The sequence below is a fragment of the Pochonia chlamydosporia genome, chromosome 1 (assembly GCF_001653235.2).
Source record: "Pochonia chlamydosporia 170 chromosome 1, whole genome shotgun sequence".
Lineage (NCBI taxonomy): Eukaryota > Fungi > Ascomycota > Sordariomycetes > Hypocreales > Clavicipitaceae > Pochonia > Pochonia chlamydosporia.
Window position 1 is genome coordinate 1,516,030 of NC_035790.1, and position 13,375 is coordinate 1,529,404.

At 50.7% G+C, this 13,375-nt stretch overlaps 4 protein-coding genes across 4 annotated transcripts; 1 reads left to right on the forward strand and 3 right to left on the reverse strand.

Annotated features, from left to right (window-relative positions):
* Window positions 1-4,252: 4,252 nt before the first annotated feature.
* VFPPC_15112 (hypothetical protein) lies at window positions 4,253-5,500 on the reverse strand (the record flags this gene model as incomplete). Its single annotated transcript, XM_018292865.1, has 1 exon — window positions 4,253-5,500. The coding sequence occupies one exon, from the start codon at window positions 5,498-5,500 to the stop codon at window positions 4,253-4,255; it is 1,248 nt and encodes a 415-aa protein (XP_018148450.1).
* A 2,141-nt stretch (window positions 5,501-7,641) lies between these two features.
* Window positions 7,642-8,124, reverse strand: VFPPC_15113 (hypothetical protein; the record flags this gene model as incomplete). Its single annotated transcript, XM_018292866.1, has 2 exons — window positions 7,642-7,939; window positions 8,039-8,124. The coding sequence occupies 2 exons, from the start codon at window positions 8,122-8,124 to the stop codon at window positions 7,642-7,644; spliced, it is 384 nt and encodes a 127-aa protein (XP_018148451.1).
* Window positions 8,125-9,042: 918 nt separating this feature from the next.
* On the forward strand, window positions 9,043-10,588 carry VFPPC_00365 (hypothetical protein; the record flags this gene model as incomplete). Its single annotated transcript, XM_018280396.1, has 3 exons — window positions 9,043-9,367; window positions 9,418-9,764; window positions 9,812-10,588. The coding sequence occupies 3 exons, from the start codon at window positions 9,043-9,045 to the stop codon at window positions 10,586-10,588; spliced, it is 1,449 nt and encodes a 482-aa protein (XP_018148453.1).
* Window positions 10,589-11,819: 1,231 nt separating this feature from the next.
* On the reverse strand, window positions 11,820-12,682 carry VFPPC_12764 (hypothetical protein; the record flags this gene model as incomplete). The annotated part of the gene is made up of 3 exons (XM_018290541.1): window positions 11,820-11,987; window positions 12,163-12,576; window positions 12,641-12,682. The coding sequence occupies 3 exons, from the start codon at window positions 12,680-12,682 to the stop codon at window positions 11,820-11,822; spliced, it is 624 nt and encodes a 207-aa protein (XP_018148454.1).
* Between the last annotated feature and the right edge of the window lie 693 nt (window positions 12,683-13,375).

The following is a 13,375-nucleotide window of genomic DNA, read 5'->3' on the forward strand; positions in this document are numbered from 1 at the left end:
TAATATGAAAGTATGGTGTTGAAAGGCGGGACGACCGGCTACGTTACCGGGGGAGATGGGTGAAAATAACAAGATCGAAGGGAGGGGAGGCGTTATTACGGGAGGAGCGTTGAGGCGGCGTTCTTGGCTTTCAGCTTGGCTGGAATGGACAATCGAGTGTCCGAATATCGATGGGGAGGGGCGAGAGTCTGGAGGCGTTTTTGATGAGTAAAGGGGGCGAGAGAGGCTTTCGAGGCCCAACTCTTGTTGGACCGATCAGGAAAATGGCGCTGGAAATGTCGGTACAAACGGAAACGGTGAAGTTTAATAAAAAGGAGAGCGACGATATTTATTTTTCCTTCTTTTCTTTCTTTTCTGCTAGGCAGCGGGTTTACAAACAAAATGGGACAGAGGAAAGATGAAGAGATGGAATGAGAGACAAAATGGGAAAATAGACGCAAGGAAGGAAAAGAGGCGCAGGTTTGTTTCGGATGGAGACGGGCGGCAGGAACCAGACATGGACCAGACACATTAGCAAGAGGCACGGAGTCAGCACCAATGTAGACAGCACAGCACGCAGCAGGGCCGGGCAGGGCAGACCAGTGCAGTTTGGGGCATCGAACTTTAGAATCTTGGTGCAGTCTGGTCTGGTCTGGTTTCGTGGCGGTTGACCATTGACCCCCTCCCGTCTCTAATGATCCGGTCAGTATATGTACTACTTAAGTGAAATACCAGACTTGACTTTTAGGAGTCTGGTCTGGTGTCTACTCTAAGTTTACATGCGGTCTGGTCTAGTCCGCTCTGAGTGAGGGACATCCGGGGTGACTTGGACCTGACCAGAGTTGGCCATACCCAACCAACTTGCAACATTGAAGCACCACCGCATCCTAGGGCCACGCACTCGTCACGGCGAGAGCCCAACTAGGGAATCGACGCTCAAATGGTGGGTGAGATCAAATGGCGCTTTGAGATACGTGCAGTAGTCAACTGCAGCATTAGCATTGGAGACCAGCGATGTTTCAACCCGGCCATCCGACCAGGGGCAAGGGGGTGGGTGTTCAGCAATTTGGTGGAAACGGGTTGCAGTGCTCACTGGAGGACCAAGAGGACTAATAATAATAAGGAACTAAGGACGTGGACCTGGACCTGGGCTGGGCTGGGGTTGGTGGATTTGGATGCATGTGCAGTTGCGCCGTGATTGATTCCTGTGGGTGAGTTCAATGTTGCCCACACAAATATCCAAGTGCTCCGTGCTTGCATCCTTGTTGGTTCCTGGTTCCATCAAATGGCATCAGACAGACTGACCATGTAACGACGGAGTGACGGCGTGAGAGGCGCAATTGCATGCACTGTGAGTCTGTGAGAATGGGGAGATGCTGCAGGTGGAGGAGGAACGACGACATTATGTTGAAGGCATCTGCAGGCAGTAGGGGGTTGTCAGCGTCTTCAATGTTGCTTGGCATCCAGGGAGCGAGTTGGGCCAAGTCTATTTTCGAGGTCATGGTTGGTCTGGTGCTACAAGACGCAAACACAATAGGAGACAGGAATAAATGAGAAAAAGGGGAAGAAAGTGAAACAATCTGTTCAATCAAGACCGTGGTTCTTTTACAATCAGAAACCAAAACTTCCAGAGTTGGTGGTACAGTACCTTTTTGCTTCATGTGATGTCTGGAGATGCCCCAATTCGGTGTGCCAGCCGTGTGACAAGATCATGTCTGGTCCATGTCTGGTTGAAAACGTTTGGGAACTTGACCGTGGAAAGCAGCATTCTTGCTTCCAAACATTAAAACTACGTCCGAGTGCCCGCATCGGTCCGACCAGAAACTTCAAGTTGCATTCTGAAGTTGACAGCAGCACAGTCTGGTCTGGTCTGGTCAACTGGTGCCTGGCATCTCAATCCCATTGAACACCATTTGAACATTGAACTACACTGCTGCAACACGGCATGGCGCAGCACGGACAGAGCAGAGCAGAGCAGCACACATGCAAGCACATGCTCATGTGAGTTGAGGGGAAATATGTCGTGTGCTCAACATTGAATGCTCTCGATCCAAGTGCAGTGTACTGTACTTGAGTAGCACAGGCAATGCATGCATGAAATTTAATGGCGCCAAGGACAAGGAACATCTGTCAAGGTTAATGGCCCTGCCTGACGAGTGTAGCACAATGCCAGGAACAGCCATGTCTGCCATTGCAATGTACGGAGTATGTCTGGTGCATGGGTTGATTTCGTGACACACGTCAACTACTCCGTACCAACTCAGAACTTAGCAGATGGCTGCCCGGCCTCCTGAGGACTTCAGGATAGATTGGCTGGATGCTTTTTGCCTCTTCTTCCCCGCCATGCACCTTTGACCAGCCTGCCATGGCGTACAAGAGAAATCGCAATTCGTAACAATGTCAAAATATATTAATACCTAATTCCCTTTCGCATCAAATTCTCTCTCCCTTTGCTTCGTGGCTTCTCCGGCATCAATCAGGACACGACGCAACACGGGCTCCAGCAAAGCCACCAGGCGTCTGGTGGGAGGCAGCTGTCACCAGTTGACGGTCTGGTTACCTGTATACGACGAGGCACATCAGCCACAACGGCAACTGGTCCATGTCCGAGGCGAAGCAACATTAGCGCAGCCAGTCAAGCTACGGTGGAGAGAGGCAAGATGACGAGATCGGAATTGAGGCGTTTCTCCATTTCTTCTTGTATCATCCATGCGGGATCTACCAAGATGACTTGACCACCTGTTGACCTCTCTGTGTCAAGGTCAACAAAAAGAAGGCACTGGGAGTCTACACATGAGCAAATAGTCTGGTCTTGAACGGCCTAGAAGATGCATGTCATTCATGTTACTGTCAAGGTTCATCCGGCGACTAGCATGCCCAAGCCTTCAGAGTCTACAATGGCCACACTTGCAAACAACCCAACACTTGAACTGCCAACTTCATCCCTGCCCGGTGCATTTACCGCCTCCCAGCAGCCCAGATGGTTGATATCAAAACAACCAGACGTTAGAACACCACATGGAACGTGTATCTTCGCCCGCCACCAGTTAAGACCCGTGCTGCCACGTCCTTCCCGCCTTCTACACCAGTAGCATTGGCCAAGGGCGTCCATGTGCAGCCGGCAACATTGAACCTTTAAACGTTGAATCAAATACTTGACGGCCGGGTCATTCGACCACCATCCAATCCGATGACCTGCCCGGAAAATGAGGGAAGCCATTTTCTCCCCAATAATCCGGACCGGCCTCAATTCGTCTGTCCCGGCCAACGGAGCCGAACACGTTGATCAATGTGTGGCCCAGATGTGGCCGAGACGCGCATCGTGAGTCCTGTCAACTTGGTGTCCATTGGCAAGTCAAAACCTGCCCCTTCGTTCGTGCCCATCTGCCAGTCAGAGACTTTGTGTACTCAATCCGTGGTCCGGTTGACGCAAATCGCCATGAGGGCCTCTCCAATACCTCAATACGTGTCGTGCTGGGCTACTCCAATTAGCCGCATTATCCGTTTGAGATGATGTCTGCTTCAACACAACAAATTCTGCAAAACAACTTTGAGCCCTAGATATGGTTTTATTGTACATACATAGCAACCACATTGTGGAGCAAATTCAAAGCCAACCGCACCAGTGATTCCAATGTGCTCACGGGCGTCTGGCAACACGGCTTCACGTTTGTCACTATCCAGTAGCCACAGGTGATTCAATTTGATGCCGCTTGCCTGGCTCTCAAGAATTGCTACATACACACAAAAGAACCTCCTGCCCACCGCGTCCCCGATTCTATGGCATGTGCCACAAGGAAACGAAAAACCTCAGCTGCATCACCATGATTTCTGTACACCCCTGTCCTTCTTTACTACTTTTTGGCTGGGCATTTCCATCCTGGGCAGACTCTGAACGTCGCCTTGCCAACGTCCAATTGGCAATACACGTATCGTAAAGCTGTCAAGTCTCAAGCAAAATTCCTGTCGAACAAGGACTCCGCCCTCAAGATCACTGTTTCCTCCGAAGGGCTGTGTCCTTTGCACACAAAAAGAAAATGGCTGAGCGTTTTGCGATTCATCGTGTTTGGGGTTCCGCTGAAATCAACCTGGTTCAAACTAAGCAATTAAAACAGGTCAAGGAGAAAAGACAGTGACTTTTGTGTCAACATTTTGGGTAATAATACAACAATCAGCCTGCAGCAAATGATGCCTCGGCTCAAAGGCAAAGAGAAGATCTGCAAATGGAGGCTGGAGTGCGTTGTCTCTCAGCTAGCCCTGAAACCAAGACATCCTAGACATCCCATTCTTCCTCCACTTCTTCGGTGGCATCGTCATTCAGAGCGGAGAATGCGCCAAAGGTCTGAGAAGAGCCGCTCTTGGATGCCGTCTTTGGCACTGGAGCAGCCTGCTTAGGTTGAGTGGCAAGTTGCTTAGGTGTCTCATCCCCAGAATCGCCGCTCTTCTTGGCCTTCTTTGAAGACTTGGAGGGAACGGTGCTCCACTCGTCAGCCTCGTCCTTCAACATTTCCAACTGTTCCTCCTCGGACGGGAGAGAAGACATCCATGATTCCTCTGACTTTGCTGAAGGCTGTTTCTTGACGTGAGCCGCAGGTTCGTCCAGGGTATCAAGGGGTTGGTGGAGTGACTTGTTATCCGTCTCCAATGGTCTGGCAGTAGTTCCATTGGGGGCACCTCTGGCCCAGGAGTTGGTGCCGTTGGTAGGCTTAAATTGAGAGCCATCTTTGGCGGGTCGGCCCTCAGCAATGCGTGCAGTTCGCCGCTGCTTCTCCTCCAAGGTCTTTCGCTCCTTCTCTGCCTCTTCTCGTGCTTCCTTGGCAGCTTCGGCCTTCTTCCTGTTTTGCCGTTGTTTCTTGGTTTCCGTCTTCTGAGGCGCCTTGGCGGACTTTGGCTTCTCCATTTTCTTGTCCATGTCGGTGATTCTCAAAACGGAAGGGCCGGCGGCGGCGGGCTCAAGCATATCGCTGACACCAGAGGCATCCGTGGGCCGGGTCTCGGGGGACTCGACTGGAGACTCGACTGGAGACTCGACGGGCGACTGGTCATCATCAGCCTCAGCACCAGTATCGGACGGCTTCTCGTCAGCGAATCTATTATTCAGCTGGTTTGCCTTGGATTGCTTGACCGATTTCTCCTTCTGCTTTCCCCCTTCGGTCTTGCTACTGAATTTCTTGCCCTCCTTCGCCTTAGCTAGCTGCTTGGCGAACTCGCGGTTATCGGCGCCGTCGTCGGATGTGTCATCTACAGAAGGCCTTGGCCAAGGGGTAGGCTCCGCTGCTTGGACTCGAGCTTTGGCTTTCGAGGCTTCCTGGGCCTCAGAGGTGAAGCTCTCTAGGCGTTGCTTTTTCTTTCTGTCTTCTTTCCGTGGCTCGTTTTGTTGGGTTCTTGCGCCGCGAGGTGGATTTGCCGCAGCTCTTCTGTTGGCCTTTTGGGTGGAAACTTGATAGACTACATAACCGAGGCCAAAAAGCGCCGCATAGGCCGTGGCAGTGTACACATAGCTCATATTTGCGTCCGCCATGGCGTAGGAAAGTGTATCTAAGAATGTCAGGATGAAATTTGCGAATAGACGCGGAAGGGAACTCACTTCACGGGGTTGGAAAAAACAAGCTGACGGTGCAGATCCGGGTCGTCAATGACCAGGGATCAATCAACGAGAGCAGGGCAGGGCAAACCAGTGTTGGATACAACGGGCCGCAGGACGTCGAGTCAGTCCGGATGGCGGTTGTCGCAACAATTGTTTGGGATCGGGCACCGTGGCAATCTCACGATGAACCGTATCGGAAGGGTGTAGTGTCAAAACTAGAGCGGTTGTTTGTATGTTGGGCGACGACTCCTCGTGCTCTGCAGCGGGATGGAGGAAAGGAGATCAGGGGTGGCGGGGTGAGAATATCCACGTTTCGATACCAAGCGAGATTCCCTTTTGATGAATAGGAGGAAGGGAAGAAAAGATGAGGCCCAAGGAGCGGGACCAGGAAAATGAAGGTAAATGGAGAGGACAATGTAATGACTTGAGGGAGAGAAGTGATGAGGTGTTTGGTTTCTAGTTGGGAAAATGGCCAGATTGATCAAGTCAAGCGTGTGGAGGATTTCAGGTCAGTGGTACTCGGTACTTGGCACTTTGACTCTAGGTGATTTGGCTGAAGTGTACCTGGCACTGGGACTTTGGAGACCAGCGCACAGTGAATGCTGCAGCAAGTACCGCGCCGTACATGCACCAGCACTAGACTGGAAACCAGACATGGACCAGACACCACATGTACTCCGTAGACACAAGTTGACCAGACCACCACGAAATCGAGTTCTGGCAACGTTGCCAGATTGATGCAGGCTCCACGCCAAATCCTCAGGGAGGAGCTGCAACTGGCTGAAGACAGTTGATGGAGACTTGGAACACCTGGCCCTTGGCGGGATGGCGGGTACTGGGGAACCAAGGCCCCACTCGTGACATCGGCCAATCATCCGGCCGAATTTGAGGCAGCCAACAAGACTAAGCATGATCAGCTCTGAAGAAGTGCATACATGTGCAAATGCAGGACTTCTCATCTCTTGTCCCTTTGACGGGCTCATCTCTAGAGTTTTGGCACCGCATTCGGGCGAAGCTCCGGCTTCTGACATATAAGTTACTTTTCCTACGTCTTGCGGGCTTGGGCTCAAGAAACTTTCACAATGGCACTAGAAGCCACGGTGTGGCCTTCTGGTTTAAAAGTTGTCTGGTGTGAAGGGCCATGAACTCTGTCAGTTAAACCAGCCCTCCATGTATCACAAGTCTCAACGCTATTTCGTACATGAATCATACTGACCTTTTTAGACAGCATCGACTGTTGTAGGCACCACCGACCCAGTGCAAATCATCCAAGTTCCGGCTCCATGACCACCATCGCCAAGGATAAGATGTACCATACACAGGGGTTAGCCCGCAGGAGCTCATGCTTTCCTCGCCTTAGGTGAAGGTAAATCCTGCTTGTGTTTTCAATGCCAATCACCTCAGCTCACAAGACGGCACGTACCCGAAAGACAGTAGCCCAAGTGCGGCAGTAGCAACGTTGTGTGAGTCACCTCATGTAGTAAACTCAGACCATAGGAGAGCGACGCAGAACTACGGAGCAAACAAACCACGCCAACTCTCGGAGCTGTAAAGAAATTGAAACAGCAACTTCCTTTTTTAAATAAAACTAGGGCTAAGGAGAGATTTCGCAGCGTCCTTCTCTGCATATGACGTGATTTATTCGCATTACCCAGCACCCTCCACGCCCGCAAAGATAATTTCTTTGGTTCTAGCCGTCATCAGCCGCCCTCGGAGTATCCCTCTTGCAATCTGATTCTTTCTCTGTCGCCGGTATGTTTGACAGTGGCTGGTACCGGGTTATCTTTGGATCCATTATGACGCCAAATTAGCATCGCCAAATTCGCATCGCCAAGTTGGAGCCCTCAAGCTTTCAACCAGTCGACCCAAGCTCTTGCAGCCAGTTGACAAGCCTCGCAAAGAAAACTCGATAAAGGGATATAACCCCTATTCCCAGCGTCTACTCATGCATGGAGTGCTGTCGCTAGATATGTGGCACGCAGTCGACCCAGTCAGCACAACCCGTTCATGGTGGTCGGCTGACCTGCGTTGTCGCCTTATCGTCTCAGGAGGGTTTATGTCGTGATTGTGTAACCTCATCGACGGACAGTCCGCCTACTAGTACCGGAACGATTTTCCACCTGGAAGTGTGAAGATTTTGCAAGCTCTGTTTTGCCGAAGTTTGCCAGAAACCCGAAACTTGAGATGACCGTCTCCAACAACAAACGTGGCTGCCCCTGCGAACTAAGGGTATCACAGATTGCGCGTGTCCTGCAGACTTGAGAGAATATGGATATCCAATCGGATGTCTGTAACCGCTCTACAATGTTTGCTTTCCTTCCAATAGGCATTGCTGCGATATTGGCTATGCTGCCTCCGGCATCCGTCAAGACACTATGCGTATGTGCTTTTCATGTGGTTTCCACGGTTGTGAAACACCAATATGCTGATGAAGCTACATTCAGTTTTTTTTTTTTTCAAAGAGCGTCGAGCCCACATGCATACTCCCGGTAGCTTGTGGATAACAAGCTGCCCGCCATAGCCGGAAGGTGTTTGCTGCTGTCAAGACATGCAGCCATCAACGACTTCCAAGCGTCTGCCACACGGCGATGCCGGTCTATCTTGCACACTGCACAGTAATGGGACCTCTTGTCTGCAAAGCTTTCGGAAAGCCGTTTTTCTCAGTATACCATGTATTCGTGTAGTGACTGGTTACAAATGCAACGGCTCCTAACGAGGAGTAGATGAGGTTAATGCGATATTTTCCAAACAGTCAGCCGGCGCTTGTTTCTGGTACCGTTAACTTGGAAGGCTCATCTAGTAATTCTCCCCCCCCCCCCCCCCCCCCCCCCCTTTTCTCTCAACAACTTATTCGAAACGGCGAACATTGCAACTCTCGAGGCTGGAGTGCTGGCCGCGTCCTGCCCAGTCCAGTCCGCGGGTATGTCGTCGGATTGCCACATGGCCAGAAACAAGGCTGTGGCAATGCACGCGCAAACTACCAGATTCACGGATGTCCGACCCATTGCATATGTTCCAGAAGCGTTGCAAATCTTGTTTTCTTTGGTGGGCTACCATTTGTTCTTCGAGAGGTGGTCAAAGTAAACCGCCTTCTCGGCGCGTCCGTTATCACACGGTTTACACGTACACCCGCAAGTTCAGAGTGTTTGCCATCCAATGACACAAGGTTGATTGCATGAGCCCCTATTCAATGAAGGGCTCGTGCTCATGAGGCGTGCTTCGTCATGGAGCAAGTTTCGAGGCTCGTCGATGGCAAGCTTGCGAGGAGGATTATAATAAGGTGTCTGGGGGGAGAAGCAAAACCGCATCAGCTGCGATTCTCAAAAGTATGGACTCTTGAGCATAAATTTCTGCAAGACAATCCTCAGTTTGCGAACCACTTGAAGAAAAGCTGTCAAATCTCGAAATTCTCTATTCGGCGAAGACAGTTTTCGTCACTGGTAGTGTGATGGGCCGGCAATCGGGAAGTAGTACAGATGGATCAAACCCGAGATTCACGTACTTGGAACTTGACTGTCAATAGTCAGTATGACGAAGGTGGTGATGGTATGTGTCTCCTCATATACCCGTGTTTGACGACCACAACTGACGATTCTACAGACGACAGAAATTTACATCCCGGTTCATCCCCCCAAGATCCAATACTTCCGAATGGCGGTTATTTGGGCGGCCCTGGCATCCCTCTCAGCCCAGAACCTGGGCGCGCCTTGCCAGAGAGTCAGAATAGAGACGAAAAGGAGCGACATTCAGCATCGGCGAGCAGCAATGATATAGACAGGGACGGCCTGGTCGGTCCTCTCAGCCCACTCTTTTCATGTGTTTCCAGGGGAGTCGGACTATTGACGAGGAAGACATATGTCCGGAGGTACCACCACAGTCGCCACCGAAACTGATTGAAAGTTGTGAGAATGGAGGAGATATATCGCTGAATTTGAATTGTGATTCTTTATCAACGACCGAAAGCGAATCCTGTTCAGAGGGGGGCGACATATCTCTACAATATCTCTCGCGGTCTCTGACACCGGCCAACAAGAGCCAGGCAGACGAGGAGACTGCGAGGCCATTACCAAACTTTGACTTTGCCCCTGCTACAAGAACTGTCTGTATTGTCGTTGTTTGCGGTGGTGTGTTGCTCTCACTTGGGTGCGTTGCCTCCGGCACCTATATCCTGGCCGCGGAACCTAGGAGGAAGTATGCTGCAATTTCCATTTCCCCGGTTTCGTCCGACTTCCTACAAATTTTGAGCGTTATTGTTTCGGGGCCTGGAACTGGGGGATGCGGTGGACTCGTCATGTGTCGATGCGCTGGGCACTACACCTTGAGCGCCGCCTGAAATTCAACACAACCTTTTGGCCCTTTCCACGCTTGAAGAGGAGCAGGGCACACATATGGTACATCAGCATCCTTCACGAAGCCACGGACGTCCTCTGCTTTGCATGTTTTCATGTATTTGTATGGGGTATCACCCAGGGAAATGTCGCCAGGGATACAACTGCCACCTTGAGATTCGGGGGCATGGCGATGCTACTGCTTGGATTATTGGTTAGTGTGATAACTGCTATCAACGCCTGTTCCGTGCTGTCTACCAAGTCCTCGATACCTACTTGGAGTTCAAATCCTCTGAATACGACGTTGGCGGCAATTCACAAAGGCGCCGTCACCCGATGCCCAGGGCGAACGATGCAGTCTGTGCAGCAACGACACAGCAGGTTAACGCGGCCGGAATATCCAAAAGAAGAGCAGCGGACCATGACTCAATCCCGACCCGCCATTCTCTATCTCGTTGTCATCTGCTGGGTGCATTCTGTGGTCGCGACGATTGCGACCATCGGTGTTGGCGTTCAGCCAAGGTCGCCACTGTCGAATGCATGTTTGAGTTGCTTTGTGATTCCGCCGCTCCCGGGTGAAGCTTACGCATTTCTTCTCCCCTCTCTATTCGTCACTGCGATTCGAAGTGTGCAACTAGTTGCACTGCGCTGTGCAGAGGCAGTTGTAGATATCGCAGGGGATGAAGCAGTCTGAAGAAGAGCCTACAGCGAAGCACCAGGAGTTGCACCAGGAACACAGCTTTGCCGAAATCCCGTCAAAGCAGCACTCTCAAATGTTCCTCTGGTTGTCTTGCTGGTGGCTAAAACAATGCTACAATGGCTATTAGGTAAATGTGTGAACATGACCTGGCTTGGCAAAACGGGCCAACATGGGGCAAATCTACCAGCCGTACTCGTGCAAGTGGCACAAGAGTCCAAGACAATAGCAATCAAGCAATCAAACCCACCGGACCATAATAGACAGGACAGGACAGGACAGTACAGTACAGTACAGTAAAGTACAGTAAAATACAAAACGAAATTAGTCACATATTTAGATATGCCGGCCCGGTCATGGAGAGTGTAGACGATGCCCTTGACTGTCAAATGCACTACATATACATATGTACGCCTATTTTGACCCTCCCACAGTCAGATGCCTTGAATCTTCACTGTCTAATGTTCTGAGAATGGGGATTTCGCAGCTGTCAAGTTTCAACACCCAAATCAAGGCACATGCACCCGAAGCTCGCTAATTTAACAAGACAAGCAATGCCCAAAGAAGATGCTACTATTCATAACTTGTTTCATCGTTTATACACATACAACTAACGTCTAAGAGGGGGGGGGTGACGATTCCAATGAAGAATAATTTACATACTGCACAGTACAGCACAGTACACAGTCCAAAGCAGTGTCGCTTCCGCCGCCAACTAGTTGACCTCTCACCGCCTCCTGAGTCCTTATCTCTAGGTACTTAAGTAGAGCACATTCTTCCTCGTCATGGATGGGGATGTGATAACTCATCCCTTTTTGCTTCGTCCTAGGATCAGTTTAAACCTCACGCATTTTTATGATACCAGACATCTTGTAGACTTTGTACACGAACCAAGGGCCGAGGGGCAAGGACCAGCATTTGTTGTGGAGGATGGGAACGACGTCGACATCGACGTAAAGACCAAAAGCACCACCTCCTAATAGAGCAAACTTTGCGCCCCAAATGTCTCTTTTTTTCTTCCATCTTGATTAAATCTTATTAAAACGTTGTGTCTCTACGATACTACGAAAAATGGAGCTAGTAAAAGAACAATGCTCGCTGTACCTCCATAAACCTGCCCACTACACATCTACCAGGTATTAAACAACCTCCCCCCCCCCTTCTTTTTCACCCCCGTTTTCTTTCACAAAAAAAGAGTCAAGTCCCAGCCGTCCATCACATTCGTTGCTCATTTTTTACACGGCCGTCCAAACTTGCCAGAAGTCACAATGACGTTCCAACCCCCAAAGGCAAACTGCTGGCCAGCAACAGCACCGGTAAGAGCACACGAATCCGCAATCCGCTGGGCACCATCGGCAATGTCAAGAAACGCCCGTAATCTCACCTCGCCCGTATTCTGTGACAGTTAGCTTCCATGTCGGTGGACTCTTCGCACCTCGAAAAAGGAACAGAGTTTTCAGGTGGGAAAAAACAACCAAAAGGGATCAACCTCATGCTCCAGGCTCCATGGACTGGACTAGCAGAGACGAGCATCTGAAGTCAACTATCATCTACATCCCGAATCGACTCACATCATTACAGAGCATGATTTTGTTTTCATCGTGGCAAGTTATCGCTCCACACCTTAGCCCAAGCATGCTCGGTGTGCCTCTCCAGGGTCTAATTTTGGGGATCATGGATCGGATGATGCTCAAATCTGCCCACGCAAATTTGTTAGGCCCCGGTCCGCACCTAATGTTTGTCCAGTTCGGATCTCGCTTGGCGAGACTCTCGGAGACATCTGCGCTGGATTCGTCGACGATCGTCTCCATGTCCTCCAGATCCCATCTGGGGTTCAGCTGGGTTGCCTGGCGACGAACCTCGCCGATGGTGCCCGTCAGGTTCATAAGCTGGCCGGGGAACACTTCAACTTCCCAGTTGATATCGGCCACCTCGTAGCCTGGGATGAGACCGTCGGGTTCTGCCGCGGCCGGAACTGCCATTGCCTGTGAATATTTGCGTCAGCACGGGGTTTGGGTTTTGTGTCATTTTATGATCTGAAGCTCCTACCTGGCTCAAGAGAATGGACAGGACCGCGAGATACTTGTACATCCTGATGACCACTGGGAAAGGGTTCTGCAGTGGCGATGGTTGGCGTGGTTTTTGTCTTGGAGCAGTGGCCGTGCGTAACGAAACGACGAACGTGGACTTCCATCGCGACACTCGTGCTATTTAACTTCAAATGTTGTCACGTCTTTGTGGTGCCCTCGACATCAAGTTGAAGGGAAGTCATACTTGGGCAGCCGTCGGAGCCCCGGGGAACAATGCTTAGGGGAGGGTTGGCAGAGTTGTCTATCTGATTCCATTGTTCTTGAGGAAAATCGAGCAGAACAATATTAAGAATAGCGAGCTTATGTCATACAAACCAGCCCTTGCCTTCTATCTACCTACCTAGGTACCTATATTTAGGATGCTGGATATTACGAAGTATAGTACCACAGCCGCAGTACCCGTCACGCATGTAGAATTTAGACGGTCGATTCCGTAAGGTAGCTCGCTTGCACGCAGACAGAGCTTTCAGGCACCTGGGTATGTAGAGGCTGGAACGGAAGAGAGGAGCACCCAAGAGGAGTCAAGCAGCTCGTCCTTCGCATGTAGCTACACCATCTGACGGCCATATACCAGACATGGACCGCTCCGTGGCCAAGATTGAGCTCCAGACAGGTAATTGAGTCCAACATGGCCAACGAAAGCCACCGACGAATGCACCTAGATAAATACTTAAGCATTGTATCTCTAGAAAGG